The following is a 25114-nucleotide window of genomic DNA, read 5'->3' on the forward strand; positions in this document are numbered from 1 at the left end:
GTAATGAGATTTGTTAATTCTGTGTGTGTCTTTATGTGTGTGTGCGTGTGTGTGTGTGTGTGTGTGTGTGTACATACACATTTTATTACCTCATTGGATCTCTGGAACAAACACCGACCTTTGTCAGTTCTGTGTCCTTATAAGGATAGTGAAGATCCTGAAGGTGACAGAAAACACACAGCAAGTTCAGAAGAAGAGGAAAAGTGTCTTTCTATGGTTGCAGGGACATTTTGGTCCCTTCACCAGACTGCTTCTGTTTGAGTGTCAGGGTCCTCACAGCGGTGGAAAGACCATGTGTGTCCATGTAAGACACTATGTGTGTGTGTGTGTGTGTAAGATTATCTGGTGCCATGTGGGTTGAGCTGACATATTCAGGACACACACTCTCTTTGCCTTTTCACCGTCATTGAGGCGATGAGTTGTGTTGCTCATTTAACACACACACACATCTTGTACTTCTATCTTAGTGGGGACACTCATTGACATACAGTAATACATTCCCTAGGCCCTTAATATAACCGTAACCATCCAAACTGAAGGCCTAACCTAACTCTAACCTTAACACCAAACCCTAACGCTCGATCAGTCCATTGAAAAAGTGAGGACTGGTTCAGATGTCCTCACTCAGTCGGGTCTATGCTTAACATGGTCCTCACAAAGGACATATACAAGTACACACACACACAGAGCAGGAGTGACGTTGTCATGGCGGCTGCAGGTGTCCATGGTAACCAACAAAAAGTAGTCAGGGAAACAACATAATGGATTTAAAACTGTGTGTGTGTCTGTGTGTGTGAGTCTGTGTGTGTGTGTGTGTGTGAGTCTCTGTGTGTGTGTGTGTACAGTTACTCGCAGCAGCCTACTAACATCTGGTTGAACATGTTGCTCAGTGTGATACCGACTGATCAGTTCTCACACATTATCAATTCTTTATATTTAATTATTTTTCTTTGGTTTATTTTTTGTCACTTTATTTTTGCATTTATCACAGAATGAGTTTTTCTGTTTCCCAGTTGTAAACCAGTGCCTCTGTGTTTCAGTACTGGTACGAGGGCGACGAGGCCGGCGACCTCCCGGTGGATTTCTCCATCGTGTGGGACGGAGACTTCTTCATCGACAAACCTGCGTCCATGAAAGGTAGAAACCCGCTCGTCATCACGCACCTTGAGAGAGAGAGGAGTTTATGAAATAAGAAATTATTAAAAGTTGATTTGGAACTGGAACCATTTGTAAAGTTCACAAAAACATAATCAGTCTTAAACGCCTGGCGCCCACACGAGTCCACACAGGAGCTTCCCCCGAAGCAGAGACATGGTCTAACGTTGTGTGTAGTTGTTTAATGTTGTGTGACGGTGACTCTTTGTGTTGCTCAGCGTTGCTGTACAAGTGCGAGGCTCAGCGCTCCAGCTGTGGTCAGTGTCTCAAAGCTCCCGCCCCCTTCGAGTGCGGCTGGTGCACCGAGACCAGGAAGTGTCTCCTGCACCAGCACTGCCCCGCCCCCGAGCAGAACTGGATGCACCACGGGCGACAAAACCTGCGCTGCAGCCACCCACGCATCAGCAAGGTAGGAGACACACCCGTGACCTATGACCTCTTCACCGGAGACGAGCTGTGAATAACACTGTGGCTCCTCCCACAGATCGACCCTCTGACGGGGCCTCGCGAGGGCGGGACCCGGGTGACCATCGAGGGGGAGAACCTGGGTCTGCAGGTGAAGGAGATCGCTCACGTTCAGGTGGCCGGAGTCCGCTGTAACCCCGTCCCCTCGCAGTACATCAGCGCTGAGAGGTGTGTGTCTGTCTGTGTGTGTGTCTGTGTGTGTTGTTGAGCTCGTCTGACTCCTCCTGTGTGTCCACAGGATCGTGTGCGACATGGCCGAAGCTCTCCTCCCTCACTCTCCAGGCGGACCCGTGGAGCTCTGCATTGGCGTCTGCAGCGCCGAGTATCGAACCCTCTCCACGCAGACGTACTCCTTCGTGGTGAGTGACGGCGTCTTCACGCGGTTGACCAATTACAAACCTTGCGTTCCTGTAACCGGGGGTAGGAAGGTGTGATGTAATGGAGGTTAATGTGACACTAACTTCCTCCTCTTCCTCCTCTTCATCCCCCAGAGCCCCAGCTTCAGTCGAGTGCGTCCAGAGAAGGGTCCCGTGTCCGGGGGAACCCGACTGACGGTGACCGGCCGACACCTGGACGCCGGCAGCACCGTCACCATCTACATCGACAAGGAGGAGTGTCTGTTTGTCAAGTCAGTTTGGATCCACGACTCAAATGAAGACCCTCATCTCAGGAAGATATTTCAAAAGAATCAAAACATTTAACATCCCTCCTTCTTTCTCCCTCCCCTCTTTCAGACGGACCAATCGGGAAATAATCTGCATAACTCCCGCCTCTCTGTCTGGCACTGGTCCCGCCCCCATCCGTCTGATGATTGACAAGGCCGAGGTGACGAGCTCAGAGACCAAGTACATCTTCACTGAGGACCCGACCATCACGGGCATCGAACCGAGCTGGACCATCCTCAAGTAAATACTCATCCAGAGAACAATCAATAATTAATTTGTAATCTGGAATGATCTGTAACCTGTGTGTGTTTGTGTGTGTTTGTGTGTGTGTGTGTAGTGGCAGTACAGTGATCACAGTAACAGGAACAAACCTGCTGACGATCCAGGAACCCAAAGTCAGAGCAAAGTACGGAGGAGTGGAAACGAATAATGTAAGAACATGAACATGTGAACAACATGAACAACGTGAACAACATGAACATGTGAACAACATGAACACGTGAACAACATGAACACGTGAACAACATGAACACGTGAACAACATGAACACGTGAACAACATGAACAACATGAACAAACAACGTGAACAACATGAACACGTGAACAACATGAACGCGTGAACAACATGAACACGTGAACAACATGAACAACGTGAACAACATGAACATGTGAACAACATGAACACGTGAACAACATGAACAGGTGAACAACATGAACACGTCGACAACATGAACACGTGAACAACATGAACAACATGAACAAACAACGTGAACAACATGAACGCGTGATCAACATGAACACGTGATCAACATGAACACGTGAACAACATGAACACGTGAACAACATGAACGCGTGAACAACATGAACGCGTGAACAACATGAACGCGTGAACAACATGAACACGTGAACAACATGAACACGTGAACAACATGAACGCGTGAACAACATGAACGCGTGAACAACATGAACACGTGAACAACATGAACACGTGATCATCTTTTCCTGATCCCATCCTCTTTTGTTTTTCTCTTCAGTTCTGTACGGTGGTCAATGACAGCACCATGACGTGTTTGGCTCCAGGTCTGATTTACACTAAGCCCAACCCACCAGAGGGGCCGCTGCAGCCCGACGAGTTTGGCTTCATCTTTGACCAGGTAACGCACACACACACACACACACACACACACACACACACACACACACACACACACACACACACACATCACGCTGCATAGTAACAGTTATTAAAATGTTCTGCTTCCATCCAGGTCTCGGCTCTGCTGGTGCTGAACTCCACCCCCTTCACACACTACCCCAACCCGACCTTCGACCCCCTGGGGAACTCTGGGATCCTGGAGGTCAAACCGGGGTCACCCATCATCCTCAAGGTGAGGCAACTTAAACAGGAAGTTCCGAAGAAGAAAAAGATGTGATCTGATCTGAAGATACAGCGTTAAAACATTGTGTGTCTGTGTGTGTCTGTGTGTGTCTGTGTGTGTCTGTGTGTTCAGGGTAAGAACCTGATCCCGCCCGCCCCAGGTAACAGCCGTCTGAACTACACGGTGCTGATTGGAGAGTCGCCCTGCCTGTTGACCGTGTCAGAGAACCAGCTGCTCTGCGATTCGCCAGATCTCACCGGAGAACATCGAGTCGTGGTAAGCCCCGCCTCCTCTTTCTTACCTAATATAATCCTCTGAACACTTAAACCCATCGGCAGGTTTTCATTTATTCATCACAGTAAGAAGAGCCAGAAAGAAAAGTATCATCAGATTTACAACTTTCCAACGGACCTTGAACTCGTCAAATGTGACGTTGAGTTCCAGGAAGGAAGGATGGAGAGAGAGGGGGAGGAGGGAAAGAGGAGGATGGGAAGAGGGAGGAGATGAAGGAAGGAGGGATGGTGAGAGGGGAGAATGAAGTGAAGGAAAAACAGAGAAAGGAGGGAAGGACAGAGAGATGAGGAAGGAGGAGGAAGGAGGGGGTCTTTATAAAGGTGAAAGTCATTAAGTGCAGCCGCAGGGAATCATGGGTAATTGGTCTGATATCACACATCAGAGGGAAACACACACACACACACACACTGATGTTCAAAGTGAGGTCAGCATCAATGAACAGAGACAAAACGATTGATAAGATTAAATTTAATGATAATTAATCAATACAGAAGATCATCTCTCTCCCTCCCTCTCTCTTTTAACCATCTTTTATTCATCACTTGTTCCTCTGATCTGTTTTATAATCGATGTTTATGACCTGAGGAGGAAACGCTTTAATAAAACATTCATACAGCTCAGATAATTAATACACACAGTGTGTGTTGTGTGTTTGTCTGTGTGTGTGTGTTCATGTACAGTTTTTCTTTAAAAAGGCTTGAGAGTATTTTCAAAATAAAACATGCCTCTTATGTAAAAAGCTTTTTTCCATTTGGACAGAAGTATGTGGATATACTTAGTTCAGTTGTTTATCAAATGTTCTTAACTTTCTGATGAGGAACAGACTTGTTTAGTTTCCTCCATCATCTCATATCTTTCTTTGTGAGTTGGTTTGTTTCTCCTCTTCTGCTCCTCGCTGCTCGAGCAGCTTCAGTCATTAATATCGGTCGTGTTGCCGCTCGTCAGAGTCTAATGAGGCTGTAGATCACACTCAGACGCTTTACGGCTGTTTTACTGCTCCCTGACGTCGGCTCCGTCACTGAGGAACTCCTGTTACTGTCTGTTTGTGTTGTTACCGTCTGTTTGTGTTGTTGCTGTCACTCACATCCTGTTAGTATCACACAGCTGCTCCGTCCTCACGTCCCCACGACAGCAGGAGGCGCTCGACCTCATCGCTTAGAAAATACAGTTCGAAGAAAGGAAGAAAGAAAGACAGTAAAAGGTTTAATGGTTTATAGAAGATGTGTTGCTCTAGTTCAAAAGCAACGTGAACGTCCTTGTGGTTTAAACATTATGTCGTCTTCTGTTTCTTCTTCTGTTGTTTAATTCTGTTTCTACTTCCTGTGATTGGTCCAAAAGTCCAAACTATCCAACAAAGTTTTTCACTACAAACCAACAGAACCAGGTTTGATCTAGACCCAGAACTCCTCCTCTGGTTGGGCTTAGTTCTGTTCTGTTGGTCTGGACCGTGGTTCGAAGACGTAGATTCTCACAACCTCTTGCTGATTGGATCTTCTTGGTCTCTCTCTCTCTCTCTCTCTCTGTCTGTAGATCCTAGTCGGGGGTCTGGAATATTCCCCGGGAACGCTCCACATCTACTCCGACAGCGCCCTCACGCTTCCCGCCATCATCGGCATCGGAGCGGGTGGAGGCGTGCTGCTCATTGCGATCATCGCTGTGCTGATCGCCTACAAGAGGAAGACTCGCGACGCAGACCGGACTCTGAAACGCCTCCAGCTGCAGATGGACAACCTGGAGAGCCGGGTGGCGCTAGAGTGCAAGGAGGGTACGTACATCGAGGGTACACTAGCATGATGTGTTATTGAGCTTCAGAGACGGGAGAAGAGTTCAGAATTCAGGTTTGGACGTGAGACCTGCAGATCACCCTGCTCTCTCCTCATTGGCTGACAGAGCAAATATAGTATTTTTGAGTTCTTATTTATTTTTTGTTGCTAATTGATTTAGATTTAAATCCTTAAAGGTTCAAATTGGGTTTTTGAGAAGATAAATCAGTGAATCGTCTGCGTAATGATGTGTTAATGGGATGTAAAGGAAAACAACAGGGACCCAAACGTGAAACCTGAGGAACTCCTGAAAATAGCTGTTGATTAAAAGTAATCATGTCATTTATTTTGAAGAGTTGCTTCATCATTAAATCACATTAATTGACCATTAAATCTAAATAAATACTTTTTGAGATCAAAGTCTTTTTAACAATGAAAACAAATATATTCAACATGAAACAAATGTTTTTCCTATTTCTGAAGACGAGCAAACAACAGTCGACAGATATAATATCAGATATTCATGGTTATTTATAAAAGTAGGAAAGTGGGACAAAGACGAGGGAAACAATAAACAAACAACTTATTTTAAGATCAAGTATAATTTAAAGCTTCTGTTTCTTTCAGAACAAAGAAAAATCCAACTGAGACGAGTTTCACTTGTGATACATTAATTAATTAAAGACTTTGATATTTTAATTTTTGAACACAGGATTATTCTTTATTTAACTGATTTTTAAAATGAGGGTTTAATGATCTTAAGCTCAAGAAGCAGAACAGACAGGAAATCAATAAAACAGAATCTGTTAGATAAATAAAACTGTCATAAATCATGTATTAGATATTAGATACATTATTTACCATGTGATTCTTATGTATTGGTTGATTCATTCCTTAATGTTGGTAACATAACGGAGTGTGTGCGTTTGATTCGTTCAGCCTTCGCAGAGCTGCAGACCGACATCCAGGAACTGACCAACGACATGGACGGAGTCAAGATCCCTTTCCTGGAGTATCGAACCTACACCATGAGAGTCATGTTCCCTGGGATAGAAGAACACCCGGTGCTCAAAGAGCTCGACGTGCGTACCAGACAGTGACACACACACAATCCCAATTCAGCCACACTGCTACAGTGTCATTGAAAAACGCACTGCTCCAGATCCACCTGGCGTCCGAGTAGTTTTCAAACTAAAAGTCGAACCGTGTGGATGTGGCCTAAATGTCCAGAAGCCTCAGAGCTGCTTTAAAAACTGTAACTTTCCGGTGGCAGCCTCTCTGAGCCTCGGTGAAGCTTTAATTAAGAGAACCCAGCAGGAAGCTCTGAGCCACTGAGCCACAGCCGTGAATTAGATTCTCTCAGATCCTAGGAACTGGGTGGAAGCAGGCGATTCCCCGGGTGCAGGGATTTCTCTTAGTTTGATGAGAAAAGGCAGAATAAGTTTCTTTGTGTGAAGCTGAATTCTCATCGGACCCACAGACGCTTTTGGTCTTTTTAATCCACCGTCAAAGACCTTTTTGTTTTTAAATTATTTCGCTTTTCAAATGATTTCAGGTAATTTGTTCAGGTTTTATTTCTTTAATCTTCGTCCCAGTTTAGATTTATTGAAGTTTCTCGTATCTCAGCCCCTCCAGCGTCTGAGAGGAACAAACAGAACATCACAACGTTGTCGATGTAGGAATCTTCTCAGTTCACACCTGTAGAGACGTGGTCTTGTTGAATTCAGGTTGTTTCTAATAAAAGTGAAACGTGTTGAATTGTGTTTCCAGTCTCCAGCGAACGTGGAGAAATCTCTGCGTCTCTTCAGTCAGCTGCTCAACAACAAGATGTTCCTGTTGACCTTCATCCACACGCTGGAGGCCCAGAGGTCGTTCTCCATGAGAGACCGGGGGAACGTGGCCTCGCTGCTGATGGCCGCTCTGCAGGTGAGTCTGGTGCTAATAACAATGTGATGGATTCATGTTGTGATTAATAACTTTTAACAATAAGGCGATTGTGTTATTCAGTCTTAATAGCAGGTAACAACTGGTACATAGAGATTTTATGGACGTTGATATATGTAAACATGAGCAGTGACTGACACAGTGTGTTTGTGTGTGTGTGTGTGTGTGTGTGTGTGTTTGTGTGTGTCTGTCTTCAGGGCCGTATGGAATATGCCACCGGGGTGTTAAAGCAGCTTCTCGCCGACCTCATCGAGAAAAACCTGGAGAACAAGAACCATCCCAAACTGCTTCTGAGGAGGTCTGTGCCCCGCCCCCAATATTCAGTGAAGATCCAATATTATCAATCAATCCGATGCATTCAGAGCATTTCTACTCAGTGGTATTAGGACTTAGAGTTTTAACAGAGCTTTGACCTTTGACCTCCGTGTGCAGGACGGAGTCAGTCGCTGAGAAGATGTTGACAAACTGGTTCACCTTCCTGCTGCATCGATTCCTCAAGGTAACACCTCACCTCCTTCCCTCTTTCCTTCCTTTTCTCCTTCCTTTCCTTAGTCCCTCCATCCTTCCCTCCTTGCTTTATTCCTTGCGTCCTTCCTTCCCTCGTTTTCTCCCTCCTCCCTCCTCTCCCTAATTGACCTCGTTAAGCTCTCTCTCTCTGCTCTGACCGTGACCAATCAGATCAGAGCTGCAGTTAATTTATTCATGGCATCTGAAGGGGGATTGGTTCAGACCTGCTGCTTGCTGACTTTATGGGGTAGGAGTGTGTTGATGAAGCGCTCTGATGTCACGTGGCGTCTCTCTCTGTGGGTCAGGAGTGCGCTGGCGAGCCGCTCTTCATGCTGTACTGCGCCATCAAGCAGCAGATGGAGAAAGGGCCGATCGACGCCATCACGGGAGAAGCTCGCTACTCTCTGAGCGAGGACAAGCTGATCAGACAGCAGATCGACTACAAGCAACTGGTAACACACACACACACAAACACACACAAACACATTAAAGTATGGTGCAGACCAATGACCGCCCCTCCCCCCCTCCCCGTCAGACCCTGATGTGTATCCCTCCGGAGGGCGAGGCGGGGACGGAGGTGCCGGTGAAGGTGTTGAACTGTGACACGGTGACTCAGGTCAAAGACAAACTGCTGGACGCCGTCTACAAAGGAATCCCGTTCTCCCAGAGGCAGCAGGCGGACGACATGGACCTCGGTGAGTCTTCACCTCAGAAACAAACTCCTGCCGTTCCTCTGGGCGTGTTTAAAAATCCCTGAACGCTGCCGCCTGGTGTGTAACTGTGTGTTTGTGTGTTTGTGTGTTTGTGTTGGTCAGAGTGGCGTCAGGGTCGACTGACACGCATCATCCTGCAGGACGAAGACGTCACAACGAAGATAGAGAGCGACTGGAAGAGACTGAACACACTGGCACACTACCAGGTACACACACACAACACACACACAGACACACACACACTCTAATTCCTACCACAGTGTGAGTCCTGGTTCTTTATCAGTTCCCGCAGTGACTCGTGTGGAGTTCATCCAGATTGTTGACGGGATAAGAATCGACTGAATGGATAATTAGTCAGCTGATTGATGGCGCCCGATTGGCTGATTCATCTGATGTGTTGCTGTGCGTTGCTAGGTAACAGACGGCTCGTTGGTGGCGCTGGTCCAGAAACAGGTTTCAGCCTACAACATCGCCAACTCCTTCACCTTCACCAGATCCCTGAGCAGATACGGTACAGCACGCACACACACACACACACACACATATACACACACACGCACACGCACACACATACACATACACACACACACGCACACACTCTCTCACTCACTCACTCACACGCACACATTCACTCACTCACTCACTCACTCACACACTCACACACACTCACACTTACACTCACACTCACACACACTCACACACACACACACTCACTCACTCACTCACTCACTCACACTCACACTTACACTCACACTCACACACACTCACACACTCACTCACTCACACACTCACTCACACACTCACTCACTCACACTTACACTCACACACTCACTCACTCACTCACTCACTCAAACACTCACACACTCACACTCACACTCACACACACTCACACTCACACACTCACACTCACTCACTCACTCACTCACTCACACAATCACTCACTCAAACTCACACTCACACTCACACTCACACACTCACTCACTCACTCACACACTCACTCACACACACTCTCACACACACGCACTCACTCACTCACTCACTCACTCACTCACACTCACTCACTCAAACACTCACACACTCACACTCACACTCACACTCACTCACACTCACACACACTCACACTCACACTCTCACTCACTCTCACACTCACTCACTCACTCACTCACTCACTCACTCACACACTCACTCACTCAAACTCACACTCACACTCACACACTCACTCACTCACTCACTCACTCACACACACTCTCACACACACGCACTCACTCACTCACTCACTCCCACACACACGCACTCACACACAATCACTCTCTCACACTCACTGACTCACTCACTCACTCACTCACTCACCCACTCACTCACACTCACTCACTCACACACACACACACTCTCTAACATACACACACACTCACACTCACACACACACTCACACACACACACACACTCTCACACAGATAACTTATCTTTCTCTCTCTCGGTGTCTTCAGAGTCGTTACTCCGGACGTCCAGTAGTCCTGACAGTCTGAGATCCAGAGCTCCCATGATCACCCCGGACCAGGAGACAGGTACTGCAGCAGCAGAAGTAAAACTACACCGTTAGAAGTAGTACTGCAGTAGTAGTAATAGTAGTACTAGCAGATGTATTGTGTGTATTCCCATTACACCTGACAAAGATGCAGTTTTGTAAATGAAGTTTTAGATCCCCAAAGTGATTATTTGTTTTCCTCTCTCTGTGATCTTCGTCAGTACAGAATACAAACCTGAATCAGATCAGTTTTTATCGTGACCTGTAAACGTGTTGATCTGTGGACTCATGTAAAGTGAGAGCTCCACTGGACAAGATGGTTCCAACAGAAACAAACCACTGCTCCGAGGAACTACTCAATCATTTGTCTGTTTTTTCTGTTGTTGCTGGTTTTCCTGTTTTGCTTTGTTGGTAAATTTTGCCTGTTCACAGCAAAACAAAAGATAATTGAAACGTGTTAACTCAGACATTTAATACAACAAAGACACAGTTATTAAACACAATAATTGTCAGATGTATTGATAATGAAAATAATTGTTAGCTGCAGCCTCCAGTTCTGCTGTGATTGAATAATTTGACGGTTTTTCTGTCTGTTAATTATTTGACACAGAGAAAAACTGGAAGCTATTTGATAAGAAGCAAAAAAAACTAAAACAATTAAAACAAATGAGCTGAATATAAATTGAAAGAAGAGCAGACACACAACATGAAGGACGGAGGAGAAGCCACGGAGCAAAGTTCTGACTAAAGCTTCCTCCTTCAAATCATGTAGAACCAAATGATTCATGGTAAACTGTGATTTTACCTTTTAGTAGTAAGTCAATCTGCTTGTACTCAAGTATTTTTATACGCAGTATTAATACTGAATTCTTGTCTCATGTTTGTGTTTTCAGGAACTAAACTGTGGCATCTGGTGAAGAATCACGAGCACAGCGACCAGAGAGAAGGAGACAGAGGCAGCAAGATGGTTTCTGAGATCTACCTGACCAGACTGCTGGCAACCAAGGTAACACACACACACACACACACACACACACACACACACACACACACACACACACACACACTGACAACAATCTGATTAATGAACAAACATCCCTTTGACCGAGACTAAACTCTGTCAAATTAAACAAAGACTAAGCACAAATTAGTTAATCACTCTGTTATTAGTCTGTGTATGTATTTAAATTGGGTCGTTAAAATGTTTAATCATCTCACCACCAGGGGACGCTGCAGAAGTTTGTGGACGACCTGTTTGAGACGGTGTTTAGCACGGCGCACCGCGGCTCTGCTCTCCCATTGGCTATCAAGTACATGTTTGACTTCCTGGACGAGCAGGCCGACAAACGACAGATCACCGACCCGGACGTCCGACACACCTGGAAGAGCAACTGGTGAGAAACCACAGGATGAGACTGGACTCGACGATGGGACCAGAAAGACGAGCGAGATCTAACCCCGTGTTTCCTCTGTGCAGCCTTCCTCTCAGGTTCTGGGTCAACGTCATCAAGAATCCTCAGTTTGTGTTCGACATCCACAAGAGCAGCATCACCGACGCCTGCCTGTCGGTCGTGGCTCAGACCTTCATGGACTCCTGCTCCACGTCCGAACACCGACTCGGCAAAGACTCGCCGTCCAACAAGCTGCTCTACGCTAAAGACATCCCCAACTACAAGAGCTGGGTGGAGAGGTAGCTAACATGCTAATAGCTAATGTAGCTTAAAAAAGCTGAGTGGGATAGTAGCATGCTAACCAGCTAATATTTTGGAATCACATCATGATTGTTAGCATGCTAACGTGTTGAAACTGTAACTGTAGCTGACGTTTTAAATACTTAACATATCGAACACACACTGGAGCGCTGTGGAGAGCAGGCTAAACTCTTAGCAAGCGAGCTAACAAGTACATGTAGTTCTTCTTTAATTAACTCTTTTAAAAACGTACACCTGAACAACCTGACCAGCAAACAAAGCTCAACGACACCAGAGCTGGTGATTATTATTCAAATGACCATTTACTGCAGTGTCATCTCACATAAGTCATATTAATTAGTGACGACTAATTAATATGACTTAATTAGTGACGACATAAAGGACAATTGGTTGTTAAAAAATTACACAATTACTATCAGACGCTTAGTCAATTATCTGGATTAATGAACCGTAAAACAACAAGTTAACTTGTTGATACACTAAACTTTGTGTGTGTGCGTGTGTGTGCGTGTGTGTGTGTGTGTGCGTCCTGCAGGTACTACAGGGACATCTCGAAGATGCCCAGCATCAGCGATCAGGACATGGATGCGTACCTGGTGGAACAGTCCCGTCTACACGGAAACGAGTTCAACACACTGAGTGCGCTCAGTGAGCTTTACTTCTACATCAACAAGTACAAGGAGGAGGTGAGGGGGTCGGGGGGGGGGGGGGGTCGCATATCTCACAGAGAGGATTCCAACATTTTGTTTGAGTCCATCCAGTCCAGATTTGTATATTTCAGGGACATTGTCCTCTATACAACCTCCACAGTACTGGTCCTAAAGAAATATGTAAATCAAGGCCCAGGGTATATTCATGCTCTCCAGAAGATGACCTGACTCCACACGATAAACTAAAAACCTTGTTATTGATATTCTTAAAGCAAAAGAGTAGGTTTGCTTTTACGATTTAATCCATTTGATCCTTAAGACAAACAAGTTCTCACACGGGTCATCAGTGGAGACATCGACTAACATCAGACGTGGTCTTTCCTCTGCAGATCCTGACGGCGTTGGACCGGGACGGTTACTGTCGCAAACACAAACTGAGGCACAAACTGGAGCAAGCCATCAATCTGATGTCCGGGAGCAGCTGAGAGGAGGAGATGGACGAATGGACCGATGGACAGATGGACCGATGGGGGGGTGGGGGAGGACGAATCGGGGAGGGGGACGTCGGAGCATTTTGTTTTTCTGAACTGTTTGAACAGTCAGCTGAGCGGCTCCGTGTTTGATTGAACTGACGGCCACAGCTCCGGTCCGTAGCAATCAATCCATCAGTAATTTATTTGTCAATGGACTGATTGATTGATTTGACGGTTCACTGGCTGGCCGGGACCCAACTACCTCCGATTGGTGGGTTTTGGGGCAGAAAATCAGTTTCCGAACCGATTTGGATAAATTCACAACATGACTTCAATGTGGGATCGGATCGAGTCATCTTGTGGAAACAAAGAAACCTTGATGCGTCACTTGGTTTGGATTTAAATCTGCTGAAGGTGTAAGACGTGACTGTGGAAAAGCCTGGACACTGGAGACTGAGGCAGGTTTCACCAAACGAGGAATGTGATGTCAGGACTAATGGACTTGAGGATTCCAAACTTGGTTTGGAACTGTCTGGATGCTTGGTTGAAGAGCAAAAGGTCAAGTCAACTTTCTGTCAAAGCTTCAAACTTCACCTTAAAAAACTTGGTCTGTTCTACAAATGAAGACGTGATGCTACCTTAGAGATGTCATCACAAGTGTAACGAATCCAGGCTAAATATCCAAAGTTCAATCCAAGGATGAGAGCAGAAGTTTGGAGCTTCTTACTGATGTCCTTACTTTGGACTCTCATGAAATCGTGAGCCTGTGAGAAGATCAGGTCGAGTTCTGAGGAAGGAAGCTTCAGAATCCAGTCCTCGTTGGAATATCGGACCCAACCTGGAACTTGCTTGAGAAGGATTTGTAAAGTTGTTTTAAGCTTTATTGGCAGAGAAGGAAGCAAACTGATGTGGACTTGACCGAACCTTCGAGCTGCTGCTCAGACTCAGAAGACGTGGAACAGGATTCATCTTTGCAGATCTTTGAGTCGACCTTGGGCTGTTCGGCCAAACCTTTTCAAGTTCTAGAAATTTCTAAGTTTTAAATAACCACTCAATGTTGTTTCTCTGGACAATCACTCTGTACCACAGCACACTGAGCCCGATGCCTACCGACCGACCAGTACCTGTGTCCATAAACACCTCCTCCTCTCCCATCTTCTTCTTTTCCTCTCCTTCCATCCTCTACTCCGGAGATTTCACCTCCTATTACTGCTCACCTTCATGTCACCTCCTTCTCTATCTTCCCTTTCTTTGTTTATTTTCCACCCCACCTCTTTTTATTTAACCCCACCCCCGACCCTGCTCCATCATTGGTCAGCCTTGCTGGCCTCTGGTCATACTATTGGCCAGGAAGACTCTTTAGTAATTTACTGCCCGACCAATCAAGACTGTGGAACTCAATTGTGAACAATTAATCAGAAATTAATTGGAAAAAAATACAGAATTGCGTTTTGAATACATTCCAGCACAGACACACAGGCAAGGTCTGTAAACAAGCAGGTTGACCCATTGATTATTGGAAGTTAAGAACTTCCAGAAGCAACTGATCTTCATGTTTCAGGACCAGAACCACCTGGACGACAGGTCCTGGACTCAGCACCAGTTGGTGAACTTTGACACTGGTTGGTGTTGATCATTTCATCGTCAGACCTTGCACATATACCCACACAGAGCCATGCTTTACAGCGCCACGTTAACCGTGCCCAGGAGGAAATACTGTGCAGAGCTATAAGCCCAGTGCCATGTAAAGAACGGACCGGATCATGTCAGAACTGGACCGGACTTGGACCAAACCCAGAAACAACCCAGAGTGGAGTTTTAACTGGACCGGACTCAAGAACTCTTAAGACTTGTGGCCATAATTGTACACAACAAAAAAAGAAAGATAATAATAATAATGATGATGATGACAAAGTATAAAATAATTAAAAAAGAAAGGAAAAAAATAAATATTAAAATGTTAACATGTAATAAGAACTTTGTGGATATGACAGTTTGGATTTTACGGAGCTGGACTTGTATAAAAATAAAACGTTACTCTACATCAGAGTCTGGAGAAAAAGATGGAGAGCCAGGAGACGGAGCGATGGATCAGACCGAACCAACCCCGTCCTCCCACTGTCGCACCAGAACCGTCTCAACTGGATCCCAGTGGATTTATCCAGACTGAATGAGTCAGTTTGATCCTGACGGAGCTGAACTTCGGCTCAGGAGGAAAACAAACTGGACTTTTTGGTACTTTTTAGCCAAACTGGGTGTTTTTAAAGGGGCGTGTCCATTGCTGGACGGAGGGTTGGCCTGGAGGGTCAGGTGTCGTCTGAGGGGGTTAAATTGTTGCATGTTTGCTCGGGATGGAGTCTTTGTTTTAATGAGCCTCGTGTACATCCTAAAGACGAATGATGGCGCTCTCACACTGCCGGCTCGGTCTCAGTTCTACGCTCAGATTTCAAACTGTGTCCGATGTGCAGACGGAGGAACCGGACCTCCGTCCACCCGGATGCACAGATGAACTGTAACTCAAACAACTGAGCCCAGTGTGTAACGCTCAAAGTTCTCTGTATGAATGATGGTAAAATGTCAGGTTGAGGACTTTGTGACATGGCAATGCTGCACCCCTCATTCCCCCCCCCCCCCCCCCCCCCCCCCGTACACCTCTTTCTTTCTGTGGCAGAACATTTGCACTCGGCACAACTGAACTGTGGGTTTGTCGGCTTTGAAGTCCAAACACACAAAACTCATTTCTGACCAGCAAGGAAGAGTTGAGTGTCCACAGGCTTTCTGAATTCCACTGACAGATTTGGACAATATGTATATTAAATACATATTAAATACACTGTGTACCTCGTGAGCACGAAATACCTGCGGCCAAGAAGTAATTTACTTCAAATTAACAAGATCTTGACAACACACGTCTTAAAAATCAGACTGTAGAAGCTGATGTGTTCACTAGTGTCCGTATGTTTTATGTTGTGTCGTCTTAAAATGTTCTGCCACAGCCGAAGCGTCTCTCTGGCTCTGAGCGACACCATGAAGCTGCAAAGCACCTTTTTTTCTTTCTTGATGTTCTATCACTGTCTTTTGAATCTTTGGGGCCAAAAGGACCCGAGTGAGGAAGAGGAGGAGGAAGGGTCCTGAAAAAAGACTGCCTTTTAGATGATTAATTATAGAACAGGGAGGGAAGCCACTACCATACCAATACCACTGTTCATCCAACGTGTGTGTGTGTCTCTGTCTCGGTGTGTGTGTTATCCTCTAGCTGCTGCTGCTGTGCAAACTCTACCGTTAAACCACAGATCGCATCTGCAGCTCAATTAAAAAAATATTATTCTTTGAGTTGAAATCACTCGATCGTTATCTTGACACTTTAAAAAATCTGCGATTGGATCTTTGCTCTCGATGAAAGAAAAAGTATAAATAAAAAATGTGATCGTCCTGTAAACTCAAAGTCATGGAAGGTGATAAATGGAGTCAAATTGTTCCCGTCGCCGCTCTGATTGGAATCTACCTCCGAGGAGGCGTGATGAGATGATGGCGTGGAGGAGGAGAGGGTTTCTGTCAACATGCTGGAGGGGGAGGAGGGGGAGGAAGAAACAAATCCTCAGGAAGGAGAGGGATTATGTACAGATGATGTAAAGGAGGAGGAAATCCCTGCTGCATGCTGAAAAGTGAGGAAGATGAGGAATTACAGTCTAACTGCAGAGAGGAGGATGGGTGAAGAGGGTTTATCATGAAAGGAGGTGACGAGGAGGAGGAAAAATCCTGGACTTCTCCAAATGCAGAGGAGAAATAGATGTTAGAGGAGACACAGAAGGATCATGATGATAGAGGAGGTCAGATTTTGGTATGCTAAAGTGAGAGGCGGTAGGAGGAAGAGGAGAAGGAGGAGGGATGGAAAGACACGCTGCTGGAATACTGAGAGAGGGAGGAGACTGGGAGAATACTGATCAGGGAGAAAAAGACGGAGACATCGTCATCCATCAAACCGGCCGAGGAAGGAAGGGTCTCCGAGAGGAGGAGGAGGAGAAACCGCTCCCAGTGCAGGGATGTGTTGGAGGACAGGAAGGATGAAGAGGAGAAAACAGGAGAATTAAATAAGCAGCATGTGTTTGTTTGGTTAGTTTTAGTTTCACATTGTAATTTAGGGACTAAAGCATTTTGCCTGACGGATATACGTCCTGTCATCGGTCTGAGGAACATCTCACACCTGATTGGTTCCGACTGAGGAACCTCTCACACCTGATTGGTTCGGACTGAGGAACCTCTCACACCTGATTGGTTCAGACTGAGGAACCTCTCACACTGATCGGTTCAGACTGAGGAACCTCTCACACCTGATTGGTTCGGACTGAGGAACCTCTCACACCTGATTGGTTCAGACTGAGGAACAACTCAAAACTGTTCAATCAGATTGATTCTGTTAAACTCACTGGATGAGTCTGTGTTTCATTCTCTGTGGTTGGTTTTACACGGTGGCAGCAGCAACATGTGTGTGTGTTTGTCTCAGACTTGTTTAAACACACACATACACACACACACATTGTAACGTCATTCATCTTTTAAACACACACACAGCTGGGAGGAGGTAACAGAGACTGAGGAGGCTGGTGGGAGGGTCAAGTCTAATTCCTGGAACAGCAAACAAAACATTGGATTGATACCTTGTTTTTAGCTGCAGTGTCCGTCCATCCCCCCCCCCCAACACACACAGATTTCAACATTCTCCAGCATTGAGATATTTATTGATTATTCTTAATTTAATTTATTTTTTATGAGTTTTATTTATTGTTGGAGGATGTACACAAGTTTATCAGAGAGATCAACATCAGATGTTTACTACACACACACACTCACACACAATCATGTCATTATATATAACATGTATATGTGCAGTCTTGGAAACGACCATTTGAGACCAAGCTGAGACGTTAGTATCTAGTATTTATCTCAGGTTTCTTCTGAACGTTAAATCTTGTGTTGGAATTTGTCGTTAAATATTCCTGTTGTACCAAAGTCTTTTCTTTTTCAAAAGATCAGTTTAAGTTAAATAAATTTTAACGTCTGCAGACGAAGCCCGAGCCGTATCTTTGAAAATTAGTTAAAAACCGTGACGGTGGAGTCGAGTTGAGGTCGCTGGTCGCTTCCCATCCTGTCCATGTTCGAGTCCATCGATTGGTCCGATCGATCGGTTTCCAGGAGTTCGGGGGGGGGTGGGCAGAAACGTCACAGAAACGGGGCTTGGTCATTTCCAACCAATGAAACTCTGTTTTCCCCCCCACTTGGAAATCATTGATCTCTTTTTGGTTATATGGAAAATCAGATCAATTTCATTTTCCACCAATTGGAGATGATCAGAAATCCACTGAAGTGAAACAAGTGCAACCAGTGATCTCCCAATGCCCCTCCCACCCCTGCCGACTCCTGACTAACGATTGGTCGACTGACAGATGAGTCGAGCAAACAGCGAATCCCAGTGGGCGTCATTGTACCATAGAATCAGCGAATCACTGAACTCCCTGCCGACTTTCAACGGGGAGTCTGATGTCTTTATTGTACCATATTATGATTATTGTTATTATTACTATGATCATGATTATTATTGTTATTCTGAGCAGGTGCTTCTCAGCTGCAGCGGGATCGGGATCCAACACGTTCAAATTAACTTTATCCGTACGCACTTTTCTGATTGTTAACAAACGCCAAACTCCCAGATCTCGCCAAGTCGTCCCCGGGTCCCGAGTCGCCGGCTGAGAACCGCTGCTCCACAGGATCTTTGTCTTAGCTCATGATGGGATGTTCATTCAGGGGTCAGGTCCCCGGGCTTCGGGATGAGTTGAGACGATGAGTCGGCTGTGACGCCACAAACCGATGTCACTTTGCTCATCAACAAAACGCTAAATCAGGCAGAAACTGCTCATTGTGATGAATCCCATTTACTGCTCATGTGGAATTAGCTTCACGTGATTGGACGCCTCTTACAGCGTCGCTCTCTCGGCCTCGAAGCTGGTCACCGTTGACTTGGATGAAATAACCGTCCTGTCACTCCAGGAGTCCAGGACGTCTCTGGTCCTTTTACGAATCATGAAACGCGTCCGTCTCCCTCTGTTGAAACTCTCACAGCTGTGATTGTAGTGACAGCTCAGCGCTCTCATCCTCTCGACCCTCACACGAAGCCCGGTGATCCTCAGCGCCGCCGATTAATCACTCTGCCTGAAAACCCAGAAAACACACATCGCCTTCAGTCAGCGCTTTCAGGATGTAGTCAGGGCCCATTTTTTTGATACCATTTGCCATTGCCTTGTTTTTATTTTTTTATTTTTGTTGAGTTACAATGTAATGATGATGATGAATCTTCATGTAATAGCCTGTGTCAGTTTTTATACCATTGCCATTGCCTTCTGCTGAGTTTGTATATTTGTGTGATTTCACTAAAGTGTAATGGAAAAGTTTGAATGTTTCATTGTGTTTTTTTCTTGTTAGTTTGCTGCTGCTCAGTTCCAATGAGGAATAATTTATCTTTAAACATCTAATACACACAGTATCAGAGATATGGCTGGTGTCGGTCAATCGATTCTTTTCTAGATTAAAGGTGGAGTTAACAATCCTGTGAAAATTATACCAATCATAAAACCATTCACTTTTCCCTTCAGGAGTTCTCGCTCCTCAATTCATCAATAATCATTAATCTCGTGTGTTATCAAACCTGGAACATCTGATGTGACGCAGCTGTGTCTGCACACGTCTTCATAGCTTCCAGCTCTCAGAGGCCTCGGCCATCGGGACAAATGCTGACCATTAAAACATCCACAAAGTTTTACTGACCAATGGCCTGCTCTGCCTAACCCTAAAAACATAAACGGCGCTATCCATTAGCATGTAGCAGACTCAACGTGCTCCCACTTCCGCTCTTTCCACTCTTCTTCTTCCTCTGTCCTTCATCCTGTGCATTGAGGACATGATCTACCGAAAACATTTTTTGTTTGTCGTTTACAGAAACCAGGCTTTGGAGGAACACCTGAATTTTTCCAGCAAAAGGTGTTTTTGATTCAAAATCTTTCCTTTATTATTTTATTCTAAAAAAGGAGAAAACAAATAAAGAGTTTTGTAACTCTAAAATATTCATATTAATGTGATGAGTGACGAAGGGAAGCAGCTGATGTTTGTTTGACGCATCAGAAGATTTTCTGCTCGTTTGTAAGGTGACTTTAAGTTCTGTCTCCAGCTGCACCGCCAGCCATCAAACGCTGGCAAGGGTACAGACTAATTAATGGAGAACAATGATCCCAGGCTTTGCATGGCTTATCAGCAGCGGCAACAAAGGAGCCGTTATCACAGGTTTTCATTATCAGGTCACACACTTGATTAAAACAGCGACGTGTGGAGCAGCCGAGGGACTGAAGAGACGCTCAGGACTTATGACAAAGTGTTAAATCATTTCACAGGTTCTTAATGAGCAGCTTCCAGAAACAAACTCAAACCGTAAATACGACTTTACTCACGTGTTTGTTCTGAGTCACAGGTGAGGGTTTGAACCTGTGATTCAGGAACAGCACATCCTCTTAATCCTCATTGTTCATTCAGCATCTGTGGATTAGTCTGAATCAGACGGAATCTGCAGAGTTTAATCTCTATTGTATGGATTCACAAGGATTCAGGTTGGATTTCCTTCCTGCCGCACGTCCTCTGTTCAACCACATTTCAAACGTTCTTCTGGATCAGGTCTGGGACTGAGGAGGTCACTGGAGGTCACTGGAGGTCACTGTCATGGGACTTCAAGCATTATCCTGCAGGAAGAAGCTTTTGAAAGATGGTGAAAGACGTCTTCACTTCCGCCCACTATCCAGATATGGATGTATAAGACACCAGCTTGCAGATTTAACGTCATTTGAAGTCTGAGTTTGAGCAGAAGTGATCGTGGAGGGGGGGGGGGGGGGGGGGTGATCAAGGTCTCACTCATACACCCTCCTGACCAATCATGAGTCGGTCTCAATAACTAGTTTAAACCAAACTTATCAAACACTTGAACATCGATGTGATAAGAACTACTTAAAATGACAGAAAAAACATATTTTTTAGTTTGGTCCATTTTCCACCTGATAACATGGAGGAGGCGGGGTTTATGACCAGTACTGCAGCCAGCCACCAGGGGGTGATCGAGGTGATTTGGCTTCCATTTTGGTTACCGTTCTGTCGTCTTTATTTACAGTCTTTGGTAAGGACACTATGAGGGTCAGTTCTCTAGGAGCAGCAACTAGTGGCCATTAGAGGAACTGCAGCAGGAAGTACTGAATGTTGCTGATTGGTTCGGGGGCAGAAACAGGAAGAGCTGGACGCTGGTTTGAGTCCGGACCTGCGTCTCGTTAACGTGACGAGCTGCAGCAGAGACAAACGAGCTGCGTTCAGATTAAAGATTTGATTTGATTACTCTGTGTGTGTGTCTGTGTGAGTTTGTGTGTGTGTGCGCACAAAACCTGTAGATGCTGACTGGGCAGCTGGTTAACAGGCAGCCTGACTCAGGCCTTTACACGCACACACACACACACACACACTCACACACACACACACATAGAGCCACTTTCCCAAATTAACCGTTAATCATAAACGGTAAAAAAACGATGAGTCATGAGTTTCCTCAGTTCTGCTGCCTCACACACACACACACACACACACACACACACACACACTCGTCTGTTGGTGGTCTGAGTTATAATTTCTTCCGTCAGCGAGTTTTCTTTTTTCTGCTGATGGTCGTGGACGGAGAGATTTTCAGATCCAAATATTTTCAAGTGCAGTTTTATTCAGACACATTGTTGATTAAATTGTCTTTGAAATATCAATTATAATAATTTATCAATCAGTCATCTGCACTGTGACAGTCTGGAAACATTTATTTATCATATACTTACTTTTTCTTTTGGTTGGTACATGGAGTCGCCCCCTGCTGGTGAGAACACACAATACAGGATTCAGGAACTTCTGCATTGGTTTTACTTTTTGGACGCAGTGTCTACTTCTGGAAAAACAAAGTGTTTCTTCCGTGACCACTGACTACTTCCTGGTGATGAATGATTTTTCTCTCCATTCCAACAACCTCTTGATTCCTGGAAGCTTGTTTTGAAAACGTTCATCTCTGGATGTTCTGAGTCCAGTTCGGTCCAGTTCTGGTCGAAGCCTCTCGGACTCATGTGACTGCTGAGACTCTCGTGTCAGAGCTGAAGACTGAAGACGCTGCTGCTTCATCCAGTCTCATTGATCATATTCAAGTTAATGATCGGTCCGGCTCATTAACTCTTAATTAGAGAGCTGTGGGTGAATCTGTCCCCTGCTGAACAGCTTCATAACATTAGAGATGTATTATCAGAGCGTGAGTCAGCAGGTCAGACCTGCTTCTGTTAATTACTCCTCGATGAGCAGCTTTAACGACCTGACATGTAGAAATAGAATTAACTGTATCAGCAGTAAATGTTGCTCCAGGCCTGATTCTCTTTTTATAACTTCACAAGCTGGAGCTCTGCAGGATCTCAGACTCCTCTTCATCACAGTCTTCTTCTTCTGTGGGACTGTGGAGATTCAATATTTATTGACAATATTCTTTTAATTTTTATTGTTGTAATTATTAGCCTTTATTTGACCAGGTTAGTCTCCTTCGTGTTCTCAGACAATTTATCCCAGGAATCACTTTCCAACGAGCTGATGGGGCCGGATGTGACACGATGTTTGAGTTGCACAGTTCAACACAACCCAACATCTTACGGTCGACACGTAAACACAATAAAGGGCATAAGAATTGTCTGGTTGTGTGAGTGCGTAGGTGTGTAGGTGACAGCAGTAGACCACACCCTCATTTTGAAGGACGTCGCCCCTGGACTGAGACACAGCTTGTGTAACATGATACGTTTTAGTTGTGACACATCAAGGACACTACATTGAAGCCTGAAAATAAAGGATAAGATAATAACTATCCTGTCGTCATCACAATCATCTGACATCAGACGCCTTGACAAAACAAATCAGGTGCAGCCATCACATCGGAGACCTTAGTGTCACGTTCAATAATGTAGGACGACCCTCAGGGGATGTTATGAAAATTTAAAATGCTCCTTCGTATGAGAAAAGGTTCCACGCCCCTGGTGGAGGAGAATCTACGGTGGCTGGCAGGTGACATGAAAGCATGGACGTCTCTCCACAGAGACAATGTTTGTCCAACTCTGTAGAAACAAGTGTTGCAACAAGTCCCACTCAGGAAAACAAGAGTCGGAGGATCCAGGACCCAGACGCCCGTCCCCTCAGAGACTGAGACCCAGTCCCAGTCTGGGGAGTCGTCTCTGTGTGAGTGTGTATTAATAAATGATGGTTGTTATGGGAGGGGCCCATTAACTGCAAATGTTAGAGCAGGAGAGAGAAAAACACCAAACACACTCGGATAGAAGGTTTCTATTAGAGAGTCTTCAGGGAGATCACAGGGCTGCTGCCATGGAGACTAATCTGGAGTTTTCCAGCCGCAGACACTTTTGAATAATGAAGCTTTTATTTTGAAAACCCCAGGGTCTGGTTTTAGTCTGGACCATAAACTTAGAATAAAGATGGAAGACAGGAAACAATCATGGATGAGTTTGGTTGGATTGTTTTGGCTTCATGTTTGGACGGCAGGAGGAAGTGGAGACGAGTCGTCCATCTTTATTTACAGCTGCTGATCTGGACGAATTGAAACTGAGACTTCTGTACACGATGCTGCAGTAGCCCACGTTCTCTTCCTAATTGGTTCCTTTCGGTCACGTGACTCGTCTGTCATTGGGGAGTGCAAAGCGTTGCAAACACTTTCTGTCGGTTACAGTTCCACGAAACTTTTGTTGTGTAGCTCAGATGTTCACTGGAAACATTTCAACACTCGGCTCATGTTGAGGGACTGAAGACTTTGAGGTTCTGAAGTCCCCACAGGAGCTGAGAGATAACAGTCATCCAGGGATTAGACTGTACCCACCCCCCTCCCTCTGAGCCGCAGTTAATGAGGCTGTCGGTGTTTGTTAGAGAGATGAAAATATCCATAATCCCACAAGAGAAAATGAACCACCACTCTCCAGAGATCGGAGCGAACACAGAACTGTGGGGAGATAGTCACTGCAGAAAATGTCGCTCCTAATTATTTTTTATCACCATTTAATGACTTTTAAATTCATATTTACATTTTAAGATTCTTATTTAGGTGAAACAGAAGCCGGCACGTCTCTGTGGATCAGACTTCTCTCAGAGCTGGCTTCCATGGTCTAAATAACAAAGACACTCCAGGGATTAGACCAGACCGAGGTGTCTTCATTACTGCTATTAAGGTCAAACTACACCGTGTCTAAGGAGTAAAAGTGGTCACCCAGAGAGTAGACCCTTCCCAGGACAAGCCATTCCTGTGAGACGCCCTCGTAGTTTATAGCCAGTTTTCAGGAACTAGACACTCCCCATCGGGCCGATCTATTCTCAGTTGGCATCTTTAAAGGGTAACAGGCGACAGTGGCCATGGAGCAATGGATCAAAATAATGTCTTCTGCTCTGTGGATAAACCGACCTATCTCTCCCTCCAACACACACACACACACACACACACACACACACACACACACACACACACACACAGCCATGTCTCTCTCTAGTTGTGAGGACACTCGTTGACATAATGCCTTCCCTAAACCATAACCTTAACCCTCACAACTAAATGCCTAACCCTAACCCTGACCTAAACCTAGTTCAAATCCTAACCCTAAAACCAAGTCTTAACCCTGAAACACACACACACACACACATAAACAAACACACACTCACACAGGAGACTGTGCTGACTCAGCCTCGCCATCACTCCTGTCCCAAGTGGTTGCCATGGTGAC

General features: G+C 45.3%; 1 protein-coding gene across 1 annotated transcript in view; it reads left to right on the forward strand.

Moving 5' to 3' along the window:
- plxna3 (plexin A3) overlaps nucleotides 1-13286 on the forward strand; it is a 68683-nt gene extending 55397 nt beyond the window's left edge. The window contains exons 14-38 of the mRNA XM_062390956.1: nucleotides 1041-1137; nucleotides 1374-1564; nucleotides 1640-1788; nucleotides 1859-1979; nucleotides 2112-2248; nucleotides 2355-2525; nucleotides 2623-2716; nucleotides 3319-3438; nucleotides 3553-3672; nucleotides 3796-3939; nucleotides 5488-5722; nucleotides 6660-6802; nucleotides 7491-7646; nucleotides 7862-7962; nucleotides 8097-8163; nucleotides 8477-8623; nucleotides 8707-8866; nucleotides 8987-9090; nucleotides 9299-9395; nucleotides 10372-10449; nucleotides 11303-11415; nucleotides 11634-11803; nucleotides 11887-12099; nucleotides 12657-12807; nucleotides 13161-13286. Coding sequence (XP_062246940.1) covers nucleotides 1041-1137; nucleotides 1374-1564; nucleotides 1640-1788; nucleotides 1859-1979; nucleotides 2112-2248; nucleotides 2355-2525; nucleotides 2623-2716; nucleotides 3319-3438; nucleotides 3553-3672; nucleotides 3796-3939; nucleotides 5488-5722; nucleotides 6660-6802; nucleotides 7491-7646; nucleotides 7862-7962; nucleotides 8097-8163; nucleotides 8477-8623; nucleotides 8707-8866; nucleotides 8987-9090; nucleotides 9299-9395; nucleotides 10372-10449; nucleotides 11303-11415; nucleotides 11634-11803; nucleotides 11887-12099; nucleotides 12657-12807; nucleotides 13161-13256 — 3375 coding nt within the window. The 3' untranslated portion in view covers nucleotides 13257-13286. The remainder of the gene's footprint in view (nucleotides 1-1040; nucleotides 1138-1373; nucleotides 1565-1639; nucleotides 1789-1858; nucleotides 1980-2111; nucleotides 2249-2354; nucleotides 2526-2622; nucleotides 2717-3318; nucleotides 3439-3552; nucleotides 3673-3795; nucleotides 3940-5487; nucleotides 5723-6659; nucleotides 6803-7490; nucleotides 7647-7861; nucleotides 7963-8096; nucleotides 8164-8476; nucleotides 8624-8706; nucleotides 8867-8986; nucleotides 9091-9298; nucleotides 9396-10371; nucleotides 10450-11302; nucleotides 11416-11633; nucleotides 11804-11886; nucleotides 12100-12656; nucleotides 12808-13160) is intronic.
- The last annotated feature ends 11828 nt before the right edge of the window (nucleotides 13287-25114 follow it).

Source organism: Platichthys flesus, chromosome 7, assembly GCF_949316205.1.
Source record: "Platichthys flesus chromosome 7, fPlaFle2.1, whole genome shotgun sequence".
Classification (NCBI taxonomy): Eukaryota; Metazoa; Chordata; class Actinopteri; order Pleuronectiformes; family Pleuronectidae; genus Platichthys; species Platichthys flesus.